Source organism: Parus major, chromosome 1, assembly GCF_001522545.3.
Source record: "Parus major isolate Abel chromosome 1, Parus_major1.1, whole genome shotgun sequence".
NCBI lineage: Eukaryota > Metazoa > Chordata > Aves > Passeriformes > Paridae > Parus > Parus major.
This window is the reverse complement of record NC_031768.1, coordinates 24,134,787-24,161,632: the sequence shown is the minus strand read 5'-3', so window position 1 is coordinate 24,161,632 and position 26,846 is coordinate 24,134,787. Positions and strand designations below refer to the sequence as shown.

The window sequence follows — 26,846 nt, the reverse complement described above, 5'->3', positions numbered from 1 at the left end:
ACCGGGCGGAGGGAAACGGGGCGGGGGGCAGCCGGGGGCGTCGGGCACCGGGGCTGAGGACTGTAGGGCTGGGGACATCGGGACTGCAGGCACCGGGGCTGCGTGCGCCGCGCTCGCCGTGCGCTGCCCGTCCGGCTCTGCCCGCTGTCGGGCGCCCGGCGCTGCCCGGGCGGAGCCCCCGAAGTTTGCGCTGCCGGCGGAGGCGGCTCTGGGCCCTCGTCCCGCCGCTTCCGGGGCCCCGCCGGACGGAGCGGGCCGGGCCGGGAAAGGGGGCGGGAGCGGCCGCCGGCAGCGAGCCGAGCCGAGCCGAGATGAAGAAGCCGGACGGGAAGGTGGTGCTGCTGGGGGACATGAACGTGGGCAAGACCTCCTTGCTGCACCGCTACATGGAGCGGCGCTTCCAGGAGACGGTCAGCACGGTCGGCGGAGCCTTCTACCTGAAGCAGTGGGGGCCGTACAACATCTCCATCTGGGACACCGCAGGTGAGCGGGACCCCGGCACGGGGGGCAGCACGGCGGGGCCGGGGGGCCGGCGCGGGGCTCCCGGCGTTTCCCGGCGGAACGGGGCTCCCCGAAACCCGCGGGGTGTTTTCTGGCCGGCTGCCCCTCTCCTCCGGCGCTGCTCGCGGCACCCTCCATGCCTTGGCATGCGTAGAGCTTTCTTTTCCCTAGTTTTGGCTCGGCCCTAGTGTACGAGCTGCTGGTGAGAAAGGTTGAGGTGGGTGACCTCGCTCGGGACAGCTCGGCTTTCCGAGAGGCGGCGGGCAGGAGATGGGGACGCGACCCCCGCCGTGCCCCGGAGGCGGCGGCCGGCGCCGGGAGCCCTGCCCCGCTGCCTATCGCCTTCTCTCGGCACCACGCTGGAATCAGCCGCCTGAATCATAGGGTTTGGCGGTAGGACAGAGTCTGAAAAGAGTCACGGTTTTGACGGGCCGTAAGGGGCCTCACAACTGCTCATCTCTGGTGTTTTTGGAATTACTTTGCTAAACGTGGAAGTACAGGGGAGATTGTGGTGCCTGGTCGCTTCCTTTTACCCTAATAGATGGCTACTGGTTACAAGTTCAGTCATGAATTAGAGAGGTTACAGCTTCTCTTCATCCCTTCTCGTTGTGTACTGTTGAGTTTGAGATCAGCTGGTGTCAGACTCGGACTTCCGAACGCGTGCTGCTCTTCAGCGCTTCGGACGTGGCGTTCCCCTCCACCGCGGCTGTAGGCGACTGGTGCACACAGAGCATGGGCTGCCGGCAGCTCCTGGCCGGGACAGCAGCAAGCGCCTGTCTGTCCCACGCTTGTGCCAGGCAGCATCTCCGGGATGCAGCGTGGGATTGTGGTTTGGAGGAGGTGGGGGGAGCACGGACTGGAGAAGTGGTTTGTGGTCTTAGTCATATGAATGTCTTGCTCTTGCTTATGAAGTTAGGAAGCTCCCCTCTGTCATGTAAAGGTCCTGTAAAATTAAGTCAATGGGCGCTCTTGCCTTTAAGCTGTTCTTTGCAAATATAAACTTGTTCATTATTTTCTTTTTGTTCTCGTGATTAGCTGGATTTTTAAAACTGGCTAGTGGCAACGTGAAGAACGCAGTTTATATGTCCTTGTGGAGCTGCAGCATCGTGCAATGTTCCAGTTTCTTCTTGATGAAATTTGGGAGGGAAGTTAATTTGCTGTGTCACTTCATGTCACCATCCAGTCCAAAATGGCTTTTCCTGTGTCAGGAATTGAGGGGGAGGAAGGGGAGAAATGAAACTGCCAAAAAGTTATACAGAAACGCTTTAAATGCTTTTGGGAAGTGTGGGGAGGAGGTGTTTAAGAGCTTTTTCTTACATTTAGTAATCTGTTACTATCATGCAAGCTTTCTACCAGTAGCTCTGTTTTAAATATGCTGTCTATGTAATTTGCAGTATTTTTTTTTTTTTTAAATCTACTTTAATTTTGGAATGATGTGTTTCACTATGAGGAGTCTCTTGTGGGCAGTTGCTGCTTGTTTCTAATAAGCCAGACCCCCATGGGTGATTAACAGTGGGCTTTATTTCAGCAGAAAAACTATGTGTCTTGGTGAGATTGTTCCTTGGTAATTTCCATTATACCCTTCTATTTTTATTTTTTTTAATCATTCATAATAAAATAAGTTCCTCCAAGGCTTGTCTGCTGGTTCTAGAGTTCTTTTTGTCAGTCATTTATTCTTATTGTGGTATTTTATTCAGTGTTAATTGAGGAATCAGGTTCCAGTTGTATGTGGAATCTGGAAAGCTCCAGAGGTGGAATCTCCCTGTGCCAGGTGAAGCAGGTGATATCTGTCTCAGGGCAGTGCAAGTGTTCAGAGCTCAACAATTGCTTTCCCCAGTGGCCACAATTCCCTCTGCACCCTGGAGCAGGGCTGCTGCCAATGCCAGTGCACAGCTCTGCAGTAGAAGTTTCTGCTGCTCAGCAGGACTTGTGGAGCAGAACTGCTGGAGCTGTATTTGCAGAGCAGCAGTTGGAAAGTGTTGCTGTATTGTACCTGGCTGGTATAACACGTCTTCCTCGTTCTTTGTTGTTGGAGTTAGCACTGGGTCTGGCTGTCCTCTCTCTTGTGTTTCAGGGGCAGGCAAGGGCTCTTGCACCATCTCCCTGTTGACTTGTGCTCTTGCAGAATGATGGAAGTTGCCAAAACTGGGATAGACTGTTGAGGCTTGTGGGTTTTCGTTTATTAACAGCTCTCATTAATTTTGGGAGAAATAGAAGCTCTCAGGGCACATATGTGCTTTCTGCTGTCCTGGTGAAGAAGTGTGGGACCTTGTTGACACTGTAAATCTGGTGTTAAGTTACAAGGGAATTCAGAATTGTTTGCTATTTATTTGTTTATTGGTGCTATTTATTTATTATTTTTATTTTGTGTGGATCTTATGCTTTTGCTGGCCTCAGTGGGTCTGGAGACCTTGGTTTGTGCCTCTTATCTCTCTGCGGTCTCACTGTCTTATCTCTACCAGGTGGGTACCAAGTAAGCTTGGAATGTGTAGTAAGGAGTTTAAAATTTAGCTTTTTTGTCTGTTTATTAACCTGGTGTTGCTAACTACTGAATTCTTGTGAAGCAGTTATAGGGTTAGCAAATACTGATGCATTGTTTTCTTTAATTATGTGTGTGTAGATATATAGCAAAATCCAGGAGCAAACAGTCTTCCAGGAGATTTAAAATTCTTTAGCACAGCAATGACAAGAGCATGGATCAAAGTTTGCACACGTCCCACCTACCTAAATACAGAGTGGCAGCTCAGGAGTTCTGTCTTTATACCTCAATAGCACTTTATACAATGTATGATGTAGAAGTATGGAAGATTTGGCCTAGAAAAATTAGGGTATGCATGGGTAGTAGCTATTATACCACTTCAATACATAATTAAACGAGGTAAATGGGAATATATCTTGTTTTTTAATTTTCTCCATTCACATTACATTTAGTATGTGAATGTATGTTTATTTTTGTTGTTGCTTATGAGCATTATTTTTGGGACTTCCATAGAAGTCCCCTAAGTTTTACTTGCAGTTCAGATCGTATGGTTATTTGTTTTTCTGGTATGGGGTAGGCATTTGGCTGTAACAACACAAGCTTCAATACACTGAAGCTTCATTCTTGTAATAAAAAGTGATTTTTGTGCACACTTAGATAACCTCAGTGATTGATGAGAATATCTGCAGTAGTGGTGATGGATCAAAAGTTAAGTATGCATGGATGCTAGTACTAGACAAGTCTTATTGCCGGTTTTCTGAGTTATTTAAAATGTGTGTCATTTTCACTAATCACTCTGTTGATTCTGCATTACTTCCTGCTCTGAATTTAGAAAAATCTCATTTTCCTAAGAAGAATTAAATTTGCTTACCAAAGTGATTAAAATGTGCATTTCTGTGTTATCTGTAATGAAACCACTGTGCACACCTGACCTGTTGTACCAAGTTAGATTTGAAGTGTAAATCAGTTATTCTAGGGAGGACTCTTAGCTGTACATTCACACCCCTCCTTATCTTGGAAAAATCAGCTGCTTAGTCTAGTCCAAATCTTTCATAAGCCCTGTAATAGGGGTGTGCAGAAGTTGTCAGACTTGATTGTTTTTTCATGTAAATGCTCATGGCAAATACTTCAACATTTCCTGTTTTCCAATTTGATGATTATGAGAGAAGTTATTTGAAAGTTGCATTCAAGTCAAGGAAACAAATAAGCCACAGACGGAGGGATACTTGTGAGAAGTATCATATGCTTACCATGTTTCAAAGCTCTCCTTTTCCTAGCCATCTGCTTTTGACTGTTTCTCCATTGTCAGAGCCTTGGATAGACAGTCTTGTGTCTGACCTTGTATAGCTGCTATTTTATTTGTGGTTGTTGCATAGAATTATTTACTTCTTATATTCTGTTGCGACAAATTACATCTATTTGTTTTCTCTTTGGATCAGTTAATTCAAAGGAACTAAAAAAATCCGTAAACTATATGAAAAGAAATAACTGTACACTTCTAGCATGTTTTAGTAACTGTACACTTCTAGCATGTTTTAAAGAACTAGTTTACTGGATAGAGTCTTAGTCACTAAAGCATTTGAGTACATGCTTTGAGAGCTTTGCAATATTTTTTTTGAAATAATATTTTTCTGAAACAAGGAAAGTAAGCAACAACAGGGAGAAGAACTTCCTCCTCACACAAAAGGATTGGGGGTTGGATGTCAAAGCTATATATGTGTGTGTGTGTATACAGATGTGTGTGTATATATATATATACATGTTTTCTAGGCAGTGCTGACAGCAGCTGCAGAGTAAATTAAACTTCCTGCTGGGTGCTGATGGTGTGTAGCTTAGAGCTGGTGTAATCTTTTATGTCTGGCAGCACAAGACCTCCTGAAGTTTTGAGGGTCTTGGTCCTGTTCCACCATTAAACCTGGAATAATGTGTGGTGGCTACAGCTAATGATATTGTAGGAGTCTTTTGGTTGTTCAGGCATGTTTTCTGATACCTTGATATTTCAACCTTTTCTGTATGTTAGATTTCAGTCTTGACATTTGTTCATCTGACAGATAAGTTGTTTCTTAGCCCCAGCAGCAAGGTTTCTTAGTTATTCGTGGTCATGTCCCCTGTGTTGCTGGAGTAGTATTAGAGCAGTCAACTGGTAAATGAATGACCAGTATTTTAGAAAGTTCACATCAGGATCCTCTTAATTCTATTTTAAGAGGCTGAGTTCTGAGCTTGACAGCAGATATTCATGTAGCATTATAATGGGGAAACATAAAGGTTTAGGGAAAGCAAACTTTCCTTCTTACCCTTCTCATCTTGAGCTGTTTGTCAACAAGGACTGACTTGTTTTCTTTTTTCTGTGAATACTCAGCTACCGGTTCATATTTTTACATCTTTCACCCATTAATTTTTACCTGCACATATATATATATATATTTTTTTTTTTTAAATTTTTTTTTAAATTTGTCAGAGCTTGTATATTTGGGGACAAAGGAGACAAACATAGCCTAGAAAAGGCTCTTCCGTGCCTTGGGTCAGCTGCAGTGTATCTGCCTAATGAGTGCTTACATCTATCTCTTGTGACTGGTTTGCTGATGTCTGATGTTATCAGTGCTGGTGAGCACGTGTGAATTGCTCACAGCTTCTGATCTCTGGCTGCTGGGGTTTCATAGGCTGCAGTGCAGGCAGCTGCCTGTGCTGAGCTTTCTCGGGCAAGGTGTCGATGTTTAGCTGGTAAAATGTGTTAGATTACCTCGTTAAAAAGGATTAGGTTCCTCCTTTACTTAGTTAGGCTTTGAGGTTTTTGTGGGTTTGGTTTTGTTCTTTTTTTCCCCCCGAATTTATCTGTGTTGATGAACACTTCCTTTGTCAAAGAATATCTTGAGCTGAACGGGACCCATAAAGACCGAGTCGAATTCCCTGCTCCTTGCAGGTTTACTTAAAACTAAAGCATTAAACCATATGACCAAGAGGGACCTCCTTGAACTCAGGCTTGGCTCTCTGGGGAGCCTGTTCCAGTGAGTGACCACCCTCTCAGTGAAGAGTCTTCTCCTGGTGTCCAGTCTGAAATTCCCCTGGTGCAGCTACACCTCATTTCTAGGTAATGGCAGTGAGACAGCTCAGTTCTCAAGGGACATGAGATGGGGTGTGACTTGGTCCTCAGAGTGTGAGATCAACCAGAAAGCTGGAACCAAACATTGCCTTGTGTGGTGAACAGTATGAAAACTGTCAGTGGGTAGGGAGGAAACAACATCATATTGAAACAGAACAAAGAAGGAGGAGGATTTAGGTGACACTTCCTCACAAGTGAACACTGATAGAAGCTACTCTGATATTATTCTGGTTTTGACTTTTGGAAGTAGAGGATTACAGCAGGGAAAAAGGAGCTGCAGATGAGATGGTTTGGTAGGTTAGTTGAAGTCAGAGGGCTCTGATGCACGTGTCTTTCTGCACATGAATTTCTGATGAAATTCTGGCAGTGGTTGGGGTTGGGTGTTGCTGAATGTGCAGTGAGGTATCTTTAGTTCAGAAGGTTTCTTGTTGGAAGGGCATAGGGAATATCACCTCAAAAAGTGTCTTGGGCATTGGGGACCATCAGTGAGGAAGGTTGCCGAGTGTGTACCTGAGCTCGACTGCTGAGAACTAAACAACATAGAAGTTAGAAATTATGGAGAATAAAATCCCTAAAGCTTGTTGCTGGTGAGTCATGGCTTAGGGGCCAGTTAGCAGCAAGAGTCTTTGATTTATATTTTTTTTAATTTTTAACAAATTGGAAAAAAAAATTTTTTTCTGCCCTTCGGAAAATTATTTTACAGAATATTACGTTGGCCTCAATTAGTTGTTCATAGTTGTTGTATCTAAAACAATGATGAGGACCAGTGCGTCATACACACATAGTGTGGCTTCCTTGAGATTAGTGTGTATGGTTATAGGCTATATGTGTTCATATCTTGAAAAGGAAACCGTAAGAGTGGAAGTGTGAAGGGACAGAAATTCCTGAAGAGAGTTCACTGTCAGTGAGCTCTGTATCTAAAGCTTCTGAAGCAGATTCAGAGGAAGGAATACACATTCCATCCCTGGAAACACAGTTTTGTTGTTGTGAAACAGCGCACTGGATTACTTTTTTTTTTTTTTTTTTTTTTTTTTTTTTTTTTTTTTTTTTTTTGCAATGAATGTTTTCTGAAAAGAGCAAAATAACTTGGGAGGTGATTAAAAATATGAAAAAATAATTAACTGCCTGGGGAAAGTCCTGGAGGAAGTTCCAGGTTCTGTCCAGCAATTTAAAATACAATGATACACAAATAAAGTCAAAGGTAACAAGTTCACTGCAGCTGAAAGTGCTTTTGTATGCAAATTAAGTAAAAATACGGAAATACCTTGTCAGAAGGAATTGAGAAAAATACATATCAAAAAGAAACAGAAGACAAAAGTAACACAATTTATTCATAGCTAACTTACTTTATTGAAAGCAGAGTTTTTATTTCCAGTGTGTAATTTTAGTAGTGACTTGAAGAGGCAAGCTAATGGGGAGGTTATGGCACCCGGCGAGTACTTGATGCAGGCTAAGGTAAATGCTGTGTGCCAACTCCTGTGCTCCTTTCTGTGTTCCAGCCCCCACATTAAATTCCTGCTTTGCATGTGGTATTTAATAATAGAGTGCAAAGTGACTGAGCTGTTCTAGCCTAAGTGGGAAAGTAGTAGACATTTCCAGTAGGACTCTCCCTGAACAGCATCAGCGATCTGAGATGTGTGCCTGGCTAAAGCTGTCTGGGATCATGCCAAGGCATTGTGGCTCCACAAACATGAGCAACTTTGGCGTCCTCAAGAGGACTTGAGTTTGTGCAAGTTCTTGAACTGAGTGAGTATGCCATTTTTTGAAGTCACAGATTCTAGGCTGGAGCAATATGGAGAATCTTCCTAATGAAGAGTTTATGCCTCTGGCATTGCATTCTTCTTCCCTGGTTACTGAAGGAAGAGGTGTACTTTGCAGATGTCTGTCAAAATTGACTCAACAGCTGAAAGATTAGTTTAAATACTGTCTGCTTTGTGACAATACTGAAAATGTATGAGGGAGGGAGGCATGAACAAGAGAAATGGTTAGTAAAACAATGTAAATGCAGTGGCAAAGCTGCTGACAAAAATTGCAGCTGTATGGCTGTTCATCTTCCTGGTGGATTGGGAGCTGGTAGGAGAGACTGTAGAAAATAAGGGTGTCCAAAAACTAGATTATTGGCTTCAGTTAAACTGGTGTCCTAGAGGGTACATGGAAAGGCATAGATGTTCTGGGCAAGAAAACAAGTTACTGGTGCCCTGTTGCATTCTTCAGTTTGATTTTGTGGCGCATATACCTGGGCTGTCTAAGAAACAACAGCTCTTTCAGTGTCCGGGTGAGGGGGAAAACACAGGGATGGGAAATGTTTTTCCCAGTAGCTCTCTGTCTAGCTGAGTAAACAGTGTTGCACAGAACAGCAGAAGGCTTCACAAACTGTAATGTAGAGATGAATATATGCAAAGTAACACATTCACTCAATTGTGTTTGGGTTTTTTTTGGGGTTTTTGTTTTTCTTTTGCTGGGATACAGTCACATTCTGTTATGAAAAACAAATAGATATTTAAAATTAGTATTGTATGTCTAGGTGCCTGAACTGAGGCAGTCAGGGTTGCGGTGTCTTTCTGTTGACTGTGCAATTAACTTTTGCTCTTGGTTGGAAGGAAAGGGACAGTGGAAGGAAGGATACTTAAAATACAAATGTGGGGCAAGTAACCAGCTGCTAGTTGTTTTTCAATTACTACTTTGAGTGATTATGGTGAGTACATTTCTAGTTTCACCTCAGCACGTGTACATTATGGGGACACAAATATCAAAACTAGGATAACTCATAAGCAGCCTCACAGTGCCTTGGCTGAGCTTCTCCTGATACTTTATGGGCCAGCTGAAGTACCTTCACACTGCAGTCACATATCTAGAAGAATTGTTTGCTTCACTGCAATTGCTGTCTTGTGTTAAAGCCACTGGCCATGTGAGCTTCCAAGTGTTTTACTGCCTGAACTGAAGGTACACTTAGTAATCCCTCATCTGAGTCACATTTTGCTATTGCAAAATATCCAAACAAATAACCTTTGTTTGGGTCTCCAAAGACTCTGAGTCTATGGTGGATACATTTGGAACCATTAAAAATTGTGGAATAGAAAGAATAATTTTGTCTTCCAAGTCTGAATGATTTCCTTTCTTTCAGGGAAACGCTGGGTAAAACATCCAGGGGGTTGATCAAAAGGCATCAAAGCTATGATAAATTCCTTTTCTTGTGCTTGATTAACTGTAATTTCATATTCAGTACCTGAAGATATGCCTAGGAAATGAGATTTCAGGTTGGTGATTAAACCTAACTTAACTTATGAAAGTGTGCTGCAGAGAGCAGAGGTGGTCAAAGGAAGTGTGTGGGTTTTTGCTCTTAATATGAATTCTTAACATAAATAATTTGCTGTCCTACATCACAAGAGATTCAGAATAACTTCCTTTAGGGCAGCCAACTCAATAAACATACAAGATTTCCACACCTACCTGGGTGTGGAAAGAAACAAATCTACAAGAGTGCTTATTAACATGAATTTTAAAGAGAGATAGATTATCAGATGTGTTTGTGAATTTTCTAGTATATCTTTCCATCTCTTATGAAGCAGATGAGGATTGAAGTCGGCTTTGTGTGGGCTGCCAAGAAGCCATTCATGGTTGATGCCTGCTGAGAGTCTAAAGATCTGTGTGAGCATTTGGTGTAGGTACTTCTCCCTTTTCTGCCAGCCTTTCTTTTTAATACAATTACATTTTTTCTATATTTTGTTACATAATTTAATATTCCTAACTACTGTTCTTGTACTCCAGGAGATTCTTACAATATTCAGAGAAAAGGTGTTGTCCAGCCATCCAACTACTTTTACATACTTATTTTAAAATTAATGGTCTTCAGTACAGTTGAAATGAAAGGAAAATTTTTGATTTGCATTCTGCAGCTGAGGACTACTTACACATTTTTAGTCATAATATTCAAACATATATTTAAATATGTGAGATTTTGTTGTGAGAGGCCTCAAAAAATCAATTCGGGTTCTTCATCCTGGGATCTGTGATCTGGTAGTATAAATCTGTTGTTGTTCTTTTCTTAATTGTTGAAGGTAAAAATAAAGATCTTGGTAATATTCTAGAGGGTTTTTTTGTTTACTTTCAACCTGTTATTTGCTCTCAAAATTTTGGTTCATTCAGAAAAGGGAGAAATTACCAGAGTCTGTAGTGGTGTATAGCTACAAAAATAAATGAAAGAAAAAGCTGTGTGTAGTTGATTCAGCATCTTCCAAGACTCATGAAAGGGATCATCAACTCTTATGGTTTGCTGCAGGTGAGACTTAGGTTTAAAGTTAAAGGTTTAGGTTAAAGACTCACCTTTAAAATTTTTTAATTTTAAAACAAAATTAAAAAATCCTCACTGGTATGAGTGAATTTAGTTTTTTAAAAAGTAACATCCTGTATCAGGAAGGAAAAAAAAAGTTAAAAAAGCAATCTCTAATTTTGTGGAACTAAGAATGTCTCAAACTGTTCAGCTCCTCCAGCCCCTATCAGTATGATTACTTCTTATTTACAGTAAGACTGTCTTTTGGACATGAGCTTTCCCTCCTGCAGCAGATAACTGTATGTATGACATTTGTATTGTTTCCCTTATCTCCCTTCCTGTTCTAGTGTTTTGTGCCCTTTCCACATTGTCCTGTTTGACTTGTTTTTTTCATTTCAAGTTTTGGAACCACAGTGGAAGTGGAGTAGTTGGAGTCTGTCTTCTCTTTGAGCGGCAGAACACTTTGTGACCTAGAGATACTGCCCTATTTATGGCAGAAAAGGATGCAGTGCAAGCAAATCTGTAAGCAGTTCCCTTTCCATAAGTAGCTTCCCCTCTTGGCACGAGAGTTGAGTGGGCAGACATTGGACAGTGTTAACTTTGCTCTTTGTAACTCACTTTGTTCAGAAAGTTCAGAACTGGCTTTTTTATGATTTTTAGCGTTACTTCCTTTGTACCAGGTTGGAGAGCAATAATGAGGTGAGATTATGTACCATTTCGCTTGTCTGATTACAGCTTCTTTAATTCTCAGATTAATGCTCCTAAACTGTGACTATTACATATGCTTTTAAGTGTGTAGGCAGAGAAGCTGGAAGTAGAATTAAAAGGGAGAAGTAGTGCTGGAAATGTAAAGGCCATTTGTTTCTTAGTTAGCATAAGCTCTGAGAACTCAAGTCACACGTCCTGTGATAAAATTATCTTAATGGTTTGAGCAAGTTTTAAATCCATTCCCACAAAACCCAGGTAGCAGCACTGTGTCTGGCACAGTCTCCCACTTCTGATGCTTGTTGAAGGCAGCCCACTGGATAGCCAGATCTGCCTCCTGCTTTTGACAAATAGCAACTATTTAGAAGCACCCAGTGAAGTAGATTTCAACTGAATGGACACTGATGGTAGCTGGTAAGGATTATCAGGTTAATTATGCGTGAATTCAGTGCTTGTGTTCTTAGTTGAGAACCTGCCTATAAGTCATTGAAAATGTTGAAACCGATCATAATGAGCAAGCTTAATTTTGTGTTCTATGTTATTAATACGAGTTTCTCTTCAAAAAAATAAAACAGTGGACTTTTTCATTCAGTTTACAAGATCCATGGCCTTTATTTCTACATATTTAACCAAGTTTAAATATTTTTCAAATTGCTAGTGAAGGCTGGTTTGAAGTTAAACTCGGTGTTACAAATCAGGAGCTACCATATGGTTGTCTACTTTGCCTCAATTCCATTTCACCAAAAGCTGATTTAACCTTAAATAAGAGGCACTTGCCAAGTAACTGCAGGGGCAGACCAGCTGTGGGTACCTGCTATTGATCTGATAACCAGAGCTTCCTGAAGCATTTCAGACAACTGTGTTATTTATGTGTGCAAGAATCATTCCTCATATTTGAAACACGTGACACAGAAGGTCACTTCTTACAAAACAGCCTACCTGCTTTCAAATGTGTTTTTGTGAAACCTGGACTCTGTTTTTTTGGAATGGGAATGCTGTGATTCGTAGATGCCTTTCCTTCTCCCTCCTCACCTAGTAGTGACCAGTGATGAATACCTGCATTTAACTGCTGTCTTGCACTAACTTGAGTTTTGTAAAAGCTAGGCCTCTAGAAGTGCTTCTAGTTATCTTCTTCCTGTCCTCTACTCCTATTCAACCTGGAAACATACTAGTAGGATAAAAGATTTATGGAAATAGTGCTTGAGGTGCTGCCTATATATGAGCCTAGTAATTAATATTATCTTCAAAAGGCAGTGTGGCCAATATACTTGGGTCCCTCTCTGCACTGCAGTGCCCCATGCATGTACTGAACAAAGCTGTGCTGCAGCTGTGGAAGAAGAGAATGGTCTCTGACTGTGTGGTTAGGGTTGGAAGGTGCATTCCCACAGATATGTAACCTTCCAGGCTGGTTACTGAAGGCTAAACTCTTGCTTCTGGTGGCCTGATGCAGTGGTAGAAACAGCCTAGAGATCCCTGAAAGTGTCTAAATACTGAACTTTTTGCAGGTTCTTAAAAGCCTCTGGCTGGTGTCCTGGGATGGCCCTGAAGTGGAGCACTGAGAGGTATGGCTGGGTTCTGTTGGCCTGTCTTTGCTGCTAGTGCTTTTGAAATATTAATGGAAAGAATTATCATGAAAGTGGGCTGATGAAAAACAGGCACTGACATAGCTAATGCTCTTGTAAATGAATCTAGAATGGTTTGGGTTGGAAAAGATCTTAAAGATCATCTAGTTCCAACTCCCCTGTCATGGGCAGGGATACCACCCACTCGATCAGCTTACTCAGGGCCCCATCCATCTTCCAGGGATGGAGCACCTACAGCCTCCCTGGGCACCAAGCTTTGAATGTCTCCTGTGGGTCTGTGGAAGAAAGCTAACTTACTGTGTTATTGTGTGTGTCTCCCAGTGGGTGCATGTGCACAAAAGAGTTCACAGCTGCTTCCTGATGGTTTGGCTTCCTATACATGGGAAGAAGGGAAGTGATTGACAGCCAGGAGGCAGAAATACATATAAAGTGTTTGGGGTTAAAGCAATCATGTGGAAAAAGAAGAATGTTTCTAAAAGAGTAGACCAGTTAATTTTATGTATGGTTGGATACAAAATTTAATCCAAAGAGGTTCTGCAGTGAGTAACAATAAACTCTTTTTGTCGTCTCTAAAATGTCAATTCCCTTAATTAAGATGTTTATTAAGTTTATTGTGTTTTCTTAGTCAAAAAATGGCATGGTGCGTTGTACTGATTGGTTTGGTATGCATGTAGTTAACCCTTCTGCAAAAAATCCTATGGGGAATTTTGATTTTAAAAAAAGAGGTTGTAAAGAGCTAAGGCAATAGCAAAGTATCTAATGAGGAAGTTGAAAAGCCTAACTCAGCTTAAAACAGCAATAAAGAATGAAGAAAAACAGGAAGAATTTCTTGTCTGTGAGGTAGTGGGCAGACTTAACAATTCTTTGCTGAAAGCTGGCAGGAATGCTGATGAGTGGTAGAATTTCAGAGTGCTTTTTGAAATACATTTCGGAGGACAATCTTAACTAAGCTCCAAGCAGCCTCTTGCCTACTACTCTGCACTGGGATGGGGGAGAGAACTGGGGGAGTAAAAGTGAGAAAAATTGTGGGTTAAGGCAAAGACAGTTTAGTGAGTAAAGCAAAAGTTGTGTGCACCAGCAAAGCAAAACAAGGAATCCATTCCTCACTTCTAGGTAGGCAATTGTTCAGCCATCTCCAGGGACGCTCGGCCCCATCGTGTGTAATGTTGGCTTGGGAAGACAAGTGCCATCACTCGGAACATCCCCCACTTTCTACTTCTTTCCCCCAGTTTTATCTGCTAAACATGACACCATATGGTGTGGGATATCTGGTTAGTTCAGCCCAGCTGTCCTGGCTGCATCCCAATTTCTTGTGCACCCCCAGATCCCTCACTGGTTGGGTGAGGAACAAAATAGGTTGGACAAGATCTCTGAGATCAAGTCCACCTTTGAACACCACCATGTCAGTTAGATCATGGCACTCAGTGCCATGTCCAGCATTTCCTAAAACACCTCCAGGGACAGCCCATTCCAATGTCCAATCACCCTTTCTGTGAAGAGATTATTCCTTAATATCCAACCTAAATCTCTCCTGGTACAACTTAAGTCTATGTCCTCTTGTCCTGTTGCTGGTTACCCAGGAGAGGAGGCCAACCCCCAGTTAGCTATAGCCTCCTTTCAGGTGATTGCAGAGGGTAATAAGGTTCCTGCTGTGCTTTCTGTTCTCCAAGCCAAACAATCTGAGCTCCCTCAGTCTCTCCTCATGGGACATGCACTGTTGACCAGCACTCCCAGGTCCTTTTCTGCTGGGCCACTTTTCAGCCACTCTGCCCCCAGCCTGTACTGCTCCCTGGGGTTGTTGTTGCCAAGTGCAGGACCTGGCCCATGGTCTTGTTGAGCCTCGTGCCATTGGTCTCACCCCATTGATCCAGCATGTCCAGGTCCCTCTGCCAAACCTTCCCACCCTCCAGCAGATCAACCCAAATTGGTGTTGTTGTCTGTGAACTTGCTGGTGGTAGATTCAATCTCCTCATTCAGGTAATCCAAAAAGATATTAAACAGGACTGGGCCCAGCACTGATCCCTGGGGAATACCATTAGTGGCCAGATGCCAGCTGGATGCAGCACCATTAATCACCATTCCATGGGCTCAGCCATCCAGCCAGTTCTTCACCCAGCAAAGAGTGCACCTTTCCAATATGTGTGCTGCCAGAAATCCAGGAGTGTGCCATGGGAGGTGGTATCAAAGGCTTTGTTGAAGTCCAGGTAGGCTACATCTTTCTGTCTTTCAGCACACAGGAATGGCCTGCTTGTGTGTCTTCAAGATTTATTTCTTAAGGTACCTATTGGTTCAAGTATGTATTATCAAAGTTAAAATATGTATTGAAGTATATGAAAACCAGGAAATTTTCTAATACTGTGCAAGTGCTGCTCAGCAATAGCTAAAAATACCCCTGTGTTATCTATGCAGTTTCCCAAATCAACAGCACAAATCCCAAAACACAGCCCCATAGTGGGTATTGTGAAGAAAATTGACTCTGCCCCAACCAAACCAGCAGACTGAGCTAATCTGCCAGTTCCTTATTGAGCAATATAAAATATCCAGTAAGGGTGGGGTGACCTCCTGGCCCTGCAGTGCCAGTCAAACCACACTAAAATACACCTGGCCATGCATTCCTGCCTGAGCTGCTTCTCAGTTTGAAGAGCAAGCTTTGGGAGGGAGTGTGGGCTTTGAAGGTCTCCTTTGAATGACTCTGAAGTTAAGGACCTGGCAACACCCTCTGCTTAGAAATTATGTAGGGAAGTGGGCTAATCTGCAGTGCCTTTACCTCTGTGGAAAGGAGTTGTAAATTAAGGGGAAAAGTATCAGTTTTCAGGTACTGCAAGGAAAAACCAGCTGCTTTTGGAACTCACTCTATAGAAAGTGAATTGTTTTCTGTAGAAGGTACTTTTCTTTGAGGAGATGAATTGGTGTTTCAGCAGGTGTTAAAGCTGAAAAGCTTCTCCCATGGGTCAGAAGCAGGTGTCTTGCCCAGGTACAGCCCTGTCCTGTAACTGGCCTCTTTGGTACTCACTGCTGAGCAATATTTGACCGTCAAGCTCTGCTGCTGCAGTTAAGTGTTCAGTGATACTGCTTCCTGCAGAACTCTTCCAAAGAAAATCCAAGGCTTTTTTCTCTCCCCCCACCCCCAGTGATTTTGTTCCACTCATATTTTCCTTAAGGAAAGCTGCCAAATGCTTCTTTTCTAAGCAGCAGTTTAAATTTTTCTTTTAGACACCTAGTTTCAGAAGAATTTTACATCAATGCTTTTTTCTTAATCTGACATAAATTTCTAGTTTCATTCTTGCATTCCTGCTCTCATTTCAGTGAGAGGCATATAGGAGCTTCATAAATTTAACTTAATTAGCTCAATTTAGCACCCTGCCACATTTTCAGTAGACATGGTGTGGATGTTAGATTTCAGCTGGAGTTCTGGTGGAGCATTGGCTCATAGACAGGATGGTAATGTCCCATCAATCTGTCTTGCCCTCATTTCTTTTGCCAGATATCAGTGTTTAGATAAAACATTTCCCTTCACAGCTGTGAGATTTCAGAGAGAAAAAGTTAAAAACTGGTGTCATTTTTTCAGTTTGTGTTGATGGTGGACCTTGGTACACTTGTAGGTCTGGCAGGTCTAAGATTAGTTCTGTTCATCTTCTACGAGGCACTACTCTTCCAGGCAGCTGAAAATACATGAAGTGCTTGAATCTTCTGGGGTTATCTCCTTTTTCAAGAAATCAACACAGCACATCAAGAGAACTAAATGAAATGAATGGTTTGAAAAAAGTAAATCCAGCTAGCTGGATTTTTGTTGGCAAAAACATGCTATGTAGTGTGGTTAGAGAGTTTTTTCTGTGTCTCTATGTGGTGCTTTGTATTGCTACACATAATATGGTGAAGTTTAAAACTTTGGATGGAAAGCATATTCGTGTTTTTATGAAACATGATGGCTTTGGATAGAAAGCAGACTGGTGTTTCTATGGGAACGTCTATTTTGAAATGAAAGTTCTTGTGAATTTAGAAGCTCAATCTTAATTTCGTTATTAGAATGGTAAGTTCTGATTTATTCTTGGCAGCAGGAAAAATAATTTTGCATTCATGTAGCAGAACAGATTCCAGGTATTCTTTTGTTCCGGAAAAGCTGAAACTAGTGGGCTAAATCTTGTAGATAATAGGAATCTTCTCCGATATTTCTTCTCCTTTATATAGGCATTGTGCAGCTAAAGGCGTTGCTGAATATAGAAACCCTAAATAAGCCTTTATTCCAAAGGCACTGAGTTTATAAGTCTCTCTATAAAAAGACAATTGCAACTAGAAATATGCAGACTAAACAAACGTATAAGGCTGCAAATGAAGTGAGACTAATGTTATGGGGTGCTGGCAACAGGTTAAGCTAGATTCGTTGGGCAACAATATGTTTTGCAAGGTCCATTGGGTTGGTAGTAGATGGCAAACCAAACTCTTGGTACCTTGTGCTGTCCCAGAACCTATGAGCTGTTCTGGAAAGTGTAAGTGTAGGGAAAGACAAAAGTCATCAAGAATTTAAGTAACATAACTTCAGTAAGACCCCTTTTACATTCTTAGTAATAAAATAATATGGAAAGATGGGAGAAAGGTGTTACAGGTAGGGTTTTTAGTTTAGAGAAATATGCCAGAGGCAAAGATTGAGTGAAAAAGTATTCATTTCTCTGACCTAACAAGAAGGAGGTTAAGTCATGGGGGAATACCTGTTAGGAGGAGTGTGGAGTTTTTCTGGGGTTTGGGGAATGTGGTATTTTTTTTTAGTTTGGTGTTTGAGGGAGGGGTGTTTGTTTTTTGAACAAATTACTTTGTGAAGCTAGAAGTCTCAAAAATCAGAACCTGAAAGCTTAACTCCAACAAGCTGATTGGTGGGATACTAACTTTCTTTAGTTAATAGAATACAAGTTCCTAAGTCCCAAGAAAAGGGAAATTCTGAGTGAAATTCTATCATCTTTATTATGTAGGAGATAAAATTTGAGTGAGGATTACACTTGGTCTCTGATCATGCTCTGTAAATGGGTTTTTTTCCTTTTTTTTTTTTTTTTTCTTCTTTCCTCTTTTATTCTCTCACATGTAAACTTGATCTCCTCTTTTCATTGAGTGTGTCTGACAAGTCTGTCATTGGGAACCAGAAATGCAAGCCTTCACTACCAGTTATAGAATGAAAATGGACAAACTTTTCTTCAGGGCTGGAGTAAAAAAGTTTCTGGGAATATTTAAATTAATTAATGATTTTATAATACAGGATTTGACAAGATGACTGAGGGATGTTTATTATATTTGAGCTGTGGGTGAGAAGGCTTCATCTGTGCTAATCTGCTTTTTTGGATACCTCTGGGACTCAGAATGCTCTGCAGGACGTAACTGATTGGCACCTGTGTAAGCTGCTAGGCACCTGGTTTTAGTTTAGCTGCCTTTAGAAAATTAGGCTTTTACTTAAAGGCAGATTTCTCCATAAACTACCACACTGTTAACTGTCAAGAAAAACCAGGAAATTTTTACCCATATTTCAGTTGTTGGTTCTTTGGAGGTGTGCTGTGGATTAAGGCTACACAGCTTTTGAGGCATCTCTTCCACACATCAGGAAAAGGTGGTGACTAGCCTTTTATTTTGGAGCTGCTACCAGGACGTGTTTAGACTGGTAATCTTCTTGGAGAATATGAAATAAAACAGATCTGCAGCAAAAAAATCTCATTATTTTCTGTTTTGAGATTCTTATTAAACAGGGGTTTGTGTGTGCCTCTTTGCAAAGAAAAGCGTACTGCAACAACCCATCTTCTTCAGATAACTCTCAGATGATCGTGTAGATCATTAACCACATCTTGCAGAGTTTAACATGTGATGTGCAGCACACCATGCTGACATTCTTGCATAACTTCTCAGTGTGCTATTTATTCTGACAATAAAAGGCCCATTTAAGTGAACTTCTTTGGAAGAATTGTTTTATGTGAATTGTGCCAAAGTATCACTTTTGGAATGTTATTTGAATTGATGTTCTAATAAAAATTAAAGAATCAGTTAAAACTGCTTGACCTGTTGATGTACTTCAAGTTTGACAAGGGAAAGATATTCTTAGAAGGGTTAGGGGCATAAAGGGGATTTTTCTCCTAACAAATCAGGGCTTTCTTGAGTGGATTGGCCTGTAATCATTCTGGGGGTATATAGCAAAAAAGAAAAACAGGAAACACAAACCAAAATGGAGTTATGAACACTTTTTATTGGTGAGAACCATACAGAGAAGCACATTAATAGTAGTTTATCATTTAGTTTAGCCAGCTTAGATGAGATGGCATCTTGCCACCACATACAAATCTTAAGGGCAGGTGTCAAGATGGTGGGGCCAGACTTTTAGTCAGTAGTGCCCAGTGATGTGACAAAAGGCACAAATCAAAACACAGGAAGTGTAATCTAAGTATTAGGAAAATATTCTGATAGAGCGCTGGAACAGGCTGTCCAGGGAGGTTTTGGATCCTCCTTATCTGGAAATGTTCGAAATCTTCCTAGAATTATCTTGTGCAACCTGCTCTAGGGAAGCCTGCTTCAGCAGGGAGGTTGGACTAGATAATTTGCAGAGGTCCCTTCCAACCCCAGCCGTCCTGGGATTTGTGTAACTTTCCTTCTGAAAATTCTCTAAACAAGCAATAACCCTGAATCTGTAAAGAAATATAGAGAGCATTACTTCTAGCAAAGTTATTAATCTTTTTTAAGGGAAGACTTATCTTTCAAGAAAGTAGGTGAAGTGGGTAGAATTATAGCGCAAAATCTTCTATGTATTTTGTATTTGCTAGTCCTTGCTGAAACATATCCTTCAAATCTTATTTATGGCATACTAGCTAGCTTTAGTTTAGCTGTTATACTTTAAGGGGAGAGAAAAGAAGTCAGCCAAAAGAAATCTGCATAAAGCTTTTTTCATTAAATGTATTCATATTCTTATGCATTAAGTATGGAATACAGTGAAAAGTATGAAATAATGTATGCATAAAGTGAAATTTCCATTTCCAGTAAGTAATCACCCAATTTTTCTTTATTTGAGATGCCTTCTAGTGATTCTTTTTGTTTATAATTACTCTGAATTAATTCCTTTCCCAGACACAGTGATTGTGGTGGCTTTTTTTGTTTGTGTAGCAACACAATTTATGCTTTTGGTACCTTTAGATAAAGCAGAGTGAGCTCAATTCTTAATGCACATGGTAGGTGCTGATGTAGACTAGCCTTCTAGGGGGTAGTTGTCTTCTCTTGGCAGACTCTTAATAGCTAATTTAGGTGCCCAAAAGGATGTTGGCTTTGTTATGTAAAGGCATGGAAATAAAGGATGAGTTTTATTTTTTCCCTTGCCTATTATATTAGAGGCAGAATCCCTGGTAAAAGGCCTTGATGCATAGTAATGCTATTAATTTCATCCAGCTTTTCCTGAAATCTGTTGTAGATTTTCCTCTTATTCCATGGAGAATATATTGATATCTGTTAAGTATTCCTGCATAAGTTTGCTTCCAAAGAGAAAATATAAGATTTATGCTCTTTTAAAAAAGTGTTTAAGAATTAACCCATTCTCACAACCCTTCACTTGGTCATCTCTGCATATTTTTCCTAGATTTTTATTTCTATCCTAATTTAGATTCCCTAGTAACAGAGTTTACATATATTTTTGGATGTGTTTTGTCCCAGACACTGTTGGATCACTGATGGTAGTTTAGTAGTCTTTTTTAAAAAAAACCCCAAAGAATCTCTCTTTAATATTTTTATTTATGTGGAGGGGTACAGCTTAATCTCTCAGGATAAAAGTCATTCTTAGAACCATAGCTCATAAATTCAGGATTATAGTGCCAAGGCATTTCCTGTTTTATCAAAACTTTCTCTGCTTCCAGTTAGATGACTGGTTGGATTTTCTTGAGTGACTTTATCTAGTTGTCCAGGCAAAAATCAGATCTATTAAACTGAATTTTTGATACTGGATAGAATTCTATTCTACAGCCTGCCAGTAGATTATATAAGATTTCCGAATGTGAATTCAGCAGGGACTAGATTATAGTGACATAATGTAATGCCACTTCCAGATGAGGAAAATGATGTTACATTCCTCCTGTAGAACAGCACACTGCAGTCTTGAGATCTGCCTTTTATTCAAATGTCATGAAGTTAAATGTATTAGAAAGCATCTTCTGCTTCAGTGCTTACAGTTCATGAGCCTTTCTCATCTGTGGCACTCAGCTCAAATACATTGTTGGCTCCTCTGAATCTGGGACTTGCTTCCATTGGGATATTATAATCTCTTTTATGGAGATTTGTAGCACTTGGAACTAAAGTCCAGAGTATATTTACCTTTCTGAACACCAGCCTCCAGGGGAGGAGAAGCAGCTCATGCCGTACATTTCCTTTATCTATATAAAAACAGCAGTATAAATTCCTAAACGCTATCAGTCTTGGCTCTTAGATTTGGATCTAAGTTTGTGAATGACCTCTGTGATAAGGACTCTGTTTGTGTGTATATATTGGTAGGAAGAAGGAATCATGTGCAACTTGGTGGTACTTTTACATGTTTTTGTGTTTTAAACTAGAGTGAAATGAAAAATGTTATAAAGACTGAAGTTGTGTTAACTGTATATTTTAAAAGTGTTTTTTAACTTCTGTTTTCTAAGATCAGACCTGAGCATGTTTAATTAATTCATAGAAAATGATTGTGCAGTGTCCAAGTTCTAGTCTTTCTTTTGTGTCCAAGGGGCACATTAGTTAGTGGAAGTGTGGTATTTCTAGTATGATAATTACAGCTGGCTGGAGTACAGGCCTCAATTTGATCATGATTTCTTGTCTTGCTTAAGTGAGAGGTGAATGATTGCTTCTGGTTCGTGTGGGTTGTTTTCTCACACTGAGCTGCTGTTTTGCAGGAGATTTAGATGACTAAAATAATTAATGTTTGTAGAATGGGGATGTTTGCAGGGCCTTGGCAATTTCAGGCTCTTTCAGAACTCAAAGTATTTGCTCATTAAGTAAAAATCGCATAGATTTAAGGGAAGAGATGATTTCTTTCAGAAATGCAAGTCTTCTTCTATTACAAGATAAAGATTCTTGAGTTAACAATTCAGAATAAATAGTGTTTAGAAGTGGAGTAAGCATGTCTCAATTATGTATTGTTTTGAGCCCACTTTTGTGACTGTTTTGATGTATTCTCTATGGAGAGCTGTATTAAAGAATTTTCCTTTGTTCATTGTTCACTTAACCCATGTGGTTGTTATTTTCTTCTTCCATGTGTGTAGCTCTTTCTACTTTAAAACATGCAAGTGAAGCCCTTTGGCTAAGATACTACTCTCCTATATTTATGTTATATTCTGCTTTGGCCAAGACATACATATCTAATTTCAATAATTTAAATAGAAGCTGCTAAAATAGAGCACAGTTCATGCCTTGAATGTTGATTCATATCTAAGTAATGAATATAAGCAAAATAAACGTCATCTTGTTTATTGGCAGAGCTAGACATCTGTTGCTTTCTGAAACCTCAACATATGCAAGTGTCTTCTATAATGCAGCTTTTTAAATGTATTTTACTGGGTGAAGGTGGAGCTTAAGTGAATTTTATAGTTACTTAACTGTAATTGTTTTTGTGGCTGATGGTTGTTTTTTCCTGGGGAAGGGTAGGGGGTGTTGTGGTGGAGTATTTAGTTTGTTTGTATTTGTTTGTTTAATTATTTAGTTTTTCTCCCTCTCAGAATCTTTCATTCTATGGGGAATTTTATATTGAAGAAAAACCAAATGTTGGCATTTTTCTGGCAGATCAGGAAATCATGTATTCAGACAGCTCCTGGACATGTAGAAATTGGACTCTCCAGTGCTTTTGTGACTTATGTTTCTGCTAATTTCTACTTATGTCCTCTTTGTTAATCCTTTGGGATGGAGAGCTTCATTTTTATCCCCAAGTAACCACAGGTGTAGTCCAGTTCTTAACAAAGCTCCTGTCTTCAAGGGAAATATGATAAAGCCACCTACAAGAAATAAATACCAATCTTGAACAAAGTAAGAAGAACTGACTTCATCACTGTCGAAACTTGACAGCCTGACTCATATGTGGGCAGGAGAATTTTCCTGAAACCTTTAGAGACCTTTACTGTTTGTTCTTTAATAGCCATTACATATCTTGGGATATGTGCACAAATAGAAAACTCTGTTCCTAGCAAAATTGTTTCCCCTGATGTCCTTTAAAGGGTCACAGCTTTACTGTCTTGTCTGCAAACAGAAAGAAATGTTGTTTCCTTTTCAAAAGGGATCTTTGTCTACTCTTGTGATCGCGAGGATGTTCCTGCTGAGGTAACTCAAGAGCATAAGGGTCACCCTTTGAACTTTCATCTACTGCAGCTGAATCCTCAGAGCTCATTTCTTTCTAATGCTGACTTCTGTGCTGTGTCATGGGTGTCATACTTCCTCTTTTCTTTCCTCTTCTAGCTGTCCCCCTAGGGCACAGTTCCTATCCCTCTCCCTGTACACTCAGGTTCAGACTCCTATAAAGCAGAAGGAGAATCTGAAAGACAAAACCTAGCTGATACCTTGTGTTTCTGTGAATTCCTCTCCTAATGTTCAGATTACAGTACTGCACAAATCACAGTGAAAATCCTGGAAAGGTACCTGGTTTATAGACTGAGCACTTCCTGGACAATTCTTCAGTCTTGTGCAATTTTAATGCAATGGTAGCATGCCTCTGCAGCCTACCTTTGTGTACTTTTCCCTACTACATATTTACCTTAGGAATTGAGTTATGCTGCCACTCAGACTGTGAGATCAGAATAGAAACAGTACTTTTTTCAGTACTTTATTGAAGACCATTTTAGCTCTTTAATATTCGTTGTGTTTTATTCCCTTCAGACTGAAAGTAACAGCCTGTTTTGCATTCTTGTATGAGCTCAACACTGATAGATTTAAAACTTCTTCAGAGACAGGTTTTCTTGAAAGAGCGTGTCTGTGTGAAGCTGTGCCACCTCAGAAGTTATGGTGAAAGCCTCTTTGACGAGGTGGTAGGTAAAGGAGCATTCTGGCTTCTGTTCTCATAAACATCCACAGCAACTTCAGGGGCTACTTTGGATGCACCCTCAGGGGCCATGGGCAGGCAGAGAGCTCCAGGAGCAGCACTGAGTGAATCCCATGGCTGGGAAGGGATTGGGATGCCTGGACGTGCTGCGGTCTCATCCAGAGACAGCTTTCACAGGGGCTGCTGCCTTCCAACTGAGAGCTCAAAGTGCAGTAGGAGGCCTTAAGTTCTTTGTACACTTAAAATCTCGCCTTGCCTATTTGTCAAGCTGGCCTCTTGCAAGGTCTGCTTTTCCCTTCTTTGTTAGGTTCATTATGAACTTTATGGAACTGGGGTCTATTTAGCTCAAAACTCTTTGATTTGTGTATGACAACCATCACAGGACTTTGAAAATGCTTGTTGGTTGTGCTGCCTCTGAGTGGCTGAAGTCTCCAACAGGAAGACAAGTTGTGTACTTGATGGAAGACCTTTGGAAAGCTAATGGTGCTGCAGATGGGGATACAGCTGTAGGGTTGTTGAACTGCTCTGAACACGGCGAAATAAAGATGAAAAGAAATTGAAAATTAGTTTTTGGTTGCTTGGTTTTCAGAATTTTCCCTGATGTTGTGCCTTTGTGGTTGATTTGGTGGTTCTTGCAATTCCTTTGACTGCAAATTATTTGATAGTTCTGCCACTCTTTTCTGTTACCTTTATTTTTCGAAAAGGCAAAAACGTTTAATTGTTGGATTCAGGGCTTACCATTTAATTTAACTAATTATATAAAAAAAATATGTTTGTGGACTGGATGGGTCCAGAGGAAGAAGTAAGTGGCTATAAGTGGCTGTTCTTACGCCGCAAGTTTTTCACCCTAATGTCTGATACTGTTTTGCCTGACACCTTGAGGATAGATATTAGTTTAAATACTTTGTGTAGTTTTGGGGTCTTTTTTTCCATATTTAGAGTTGTTCCAGCCCTTAAGTGTCAGAATTGGTCTGTACAAGGAAACTGCTGCAGAAATACATTATGCAGTTTGTTCTGCATGTTGATTGTGCTGTGAGGGTGAGCAAAGGAGACTCTCCATAATTCCTTTGATACAATTAATCCCTTATGCAAGGTAAATTCTTAATGTTTCTTTCCCCCTTTCAACAATATATTAGTTGTAGAAATAGTCAGTTGGTAGTTGCCATGTAAAAGTGTCATGGTTTATGTTATGCTGTGCAAGATTAGATTAGCATACAAATGCCATAAAACAAGTAATAGTATTGTTCTGGTGCTTGGTTGCTGCAGCAAACGATTCTGGGGGCTGCATTTTATGGCTTAGGCATCTGAAGTGGGAGAACAGGGGGAGATACATGTTCCATTGTGGTTTCCAGACCACAGTATAATCAGGCTTCTGGTGAGAACAAAATCGGTCATGGTGCAAACTTTTATTGAAAAACTGGGGACATTTAAAAGACTCAGATGCAGTGCAACTGAAAGTACAACTGTAACAAGAGATTGGATTATAAAAAGCATAAAAGAATTGACCTCCTCCCTCCCCTGTATCCCAGTCTCCCTTGCCCTTACTCAACATACCTAAACAAGGGTATAGCTGTTCTTCTTTTTTTTCTTAAACATCCTTTTTTTCCTATCTCCCAGATCATGAGTGAAAGAATTTCTGTTGCTGGGGGAAGGCAGATCAGAGCTTATACAAAATTGCACCGAAGCAGTTTTCTGTAAACTTTGCCTAATGATTTTCTGAATGCCATTAATTGAACTTTTGACCTCTGCAGTGTTATATAACTGCTGTTACCAGGTTTTCAGTTCTCAGGAAAGTATTTAAATTGCACATGTTTTTGATGTGAAATCCTCATTTTCTTTGTGACAAGAAAGTAACCAAGGAACAACTACTTATTTTTTTCTCAGCATTAGGCCTGAATCTGTAGGCATTGGTTTCTACCCCTTTTTCCAATCATTCACCAGCCTGAGAGATGCCACAACTTTTCGTCATACAAATGTTTCACATACTTCTGAGCATTCTCACCAGCTTCCTTTACCCCTCTTGATAGTGAACTCTGCACCTTTCCAAACCTATTTCTCTGGCAGTTACCAGAGCTTCACTCGGTGATAAAAGTGCAATGAGATTTGGATTTCATGTTCTAGCTTGAGGTTTCCAAGATTTGCTTACTGATAATGATGAACACTTTGTTTCTCTTCTGGCAGCTGTGGAGTACAGTCCTGGTGCTTGCTGAAGGACTTAGTGCAGTGCCTGCTCTGTTCCCAACTGGAGGCAGATTCTGGGTTTCTCTCACAGTGTGCATGTTCATGTGCAGATGTGTTCTCCCAATGCGTGCTGACCTGCCTTTCCTATTTTTTTCCTAGTTTCTTCTGCCTTTCCTATTCCAGTCATTTACAAGGGTTTCATGATGAATCATTGATGATGATGAAATAGCTCATGGTGGTCAGTAGCTTTGTGCAGATGAATGTAACTAGATCTCTTCCAGATTTTCTATAAATGAAGGCTGAGTGCAAAGGGATTGTGTGAAAAGAGTTGGAAAATTATGTTGATTTTTAAACATTCATAAGTGTGTCATTGACTCTTTTTCTCTCTTTTTTTTTTCTTTCTTTCTTTCTTTGTTCACACTTATGTTGTGACTTAAGGCTGACTCTGATGGCTGGTTGACATCTAGAGTGTTTTATCTTTTTCTTGTTTCAGTTTTGGACAGTAAAATGTACAGCATGTTCTACAGGTAGTAAGTATTTGGGGAAAGTAGCAGTTGTCAATAGGAAGGAAAGCAGGGTGTATCTTCTCCCTCATTTCCCTTAGTCCTGTTGCAACTACTGAAGAGCATTGTTTGCTTCCCAGGATTTAAAGAGTCAATTTTGTCTTCCAAGAAATGAAGCTGAAGGACACCATCAAGGCTTACTTGAAGGTGCTGGAAAATAGTCCCTGAATGAGGAGAAAGAGAAATGTTTTCACCGTTGGTTATTGAGCAATGGCTAGGATAACTTAAAAGATAAATTTCTCTTAGAATGTATTAGGATTTTCTGTATATTGTGTGTTTCCTACTCTAAAAAAAATGTGTGAAAACTGGGACAGATGCAGACTGGATACCATAAGAGACTTCTCCTGTAAAGCCAATGTACCTGAGAACTGTGGGCATGTAGCATCAGAACGTGTGGCTTACAAAATCCTTCAAAACTTAGGAAAAAGTGGATTACTGATTTTGATACAG

At 40.6% G+C, this 26,846-nt stretch overlaps 1 protein-coding gene across 1 annotated transcript in view; it reads left to right on the top strand.

Annotated features, from left to right (window-relative positions):
* The first annotated feature begins 189 nt into the window (after positions 1–189).
* RAB20 (RAB20, member RAS oncogene family) overlaps positions 190–26,846 on the top strand; it is a 28,262-nt gene continuing 1,605 nt past the window's right edge. The window contains exon 1 of the mRNA XM_015621938.2: positions 190–483. Within this exon, the coding sequence (XP_015477424.1) occupies positions 312–483 (172 nt within the window). The 5' untranslated portion in view covers positions 190–311. The remainder of the gene's footprint in view (positions 484–26,846) is intronic.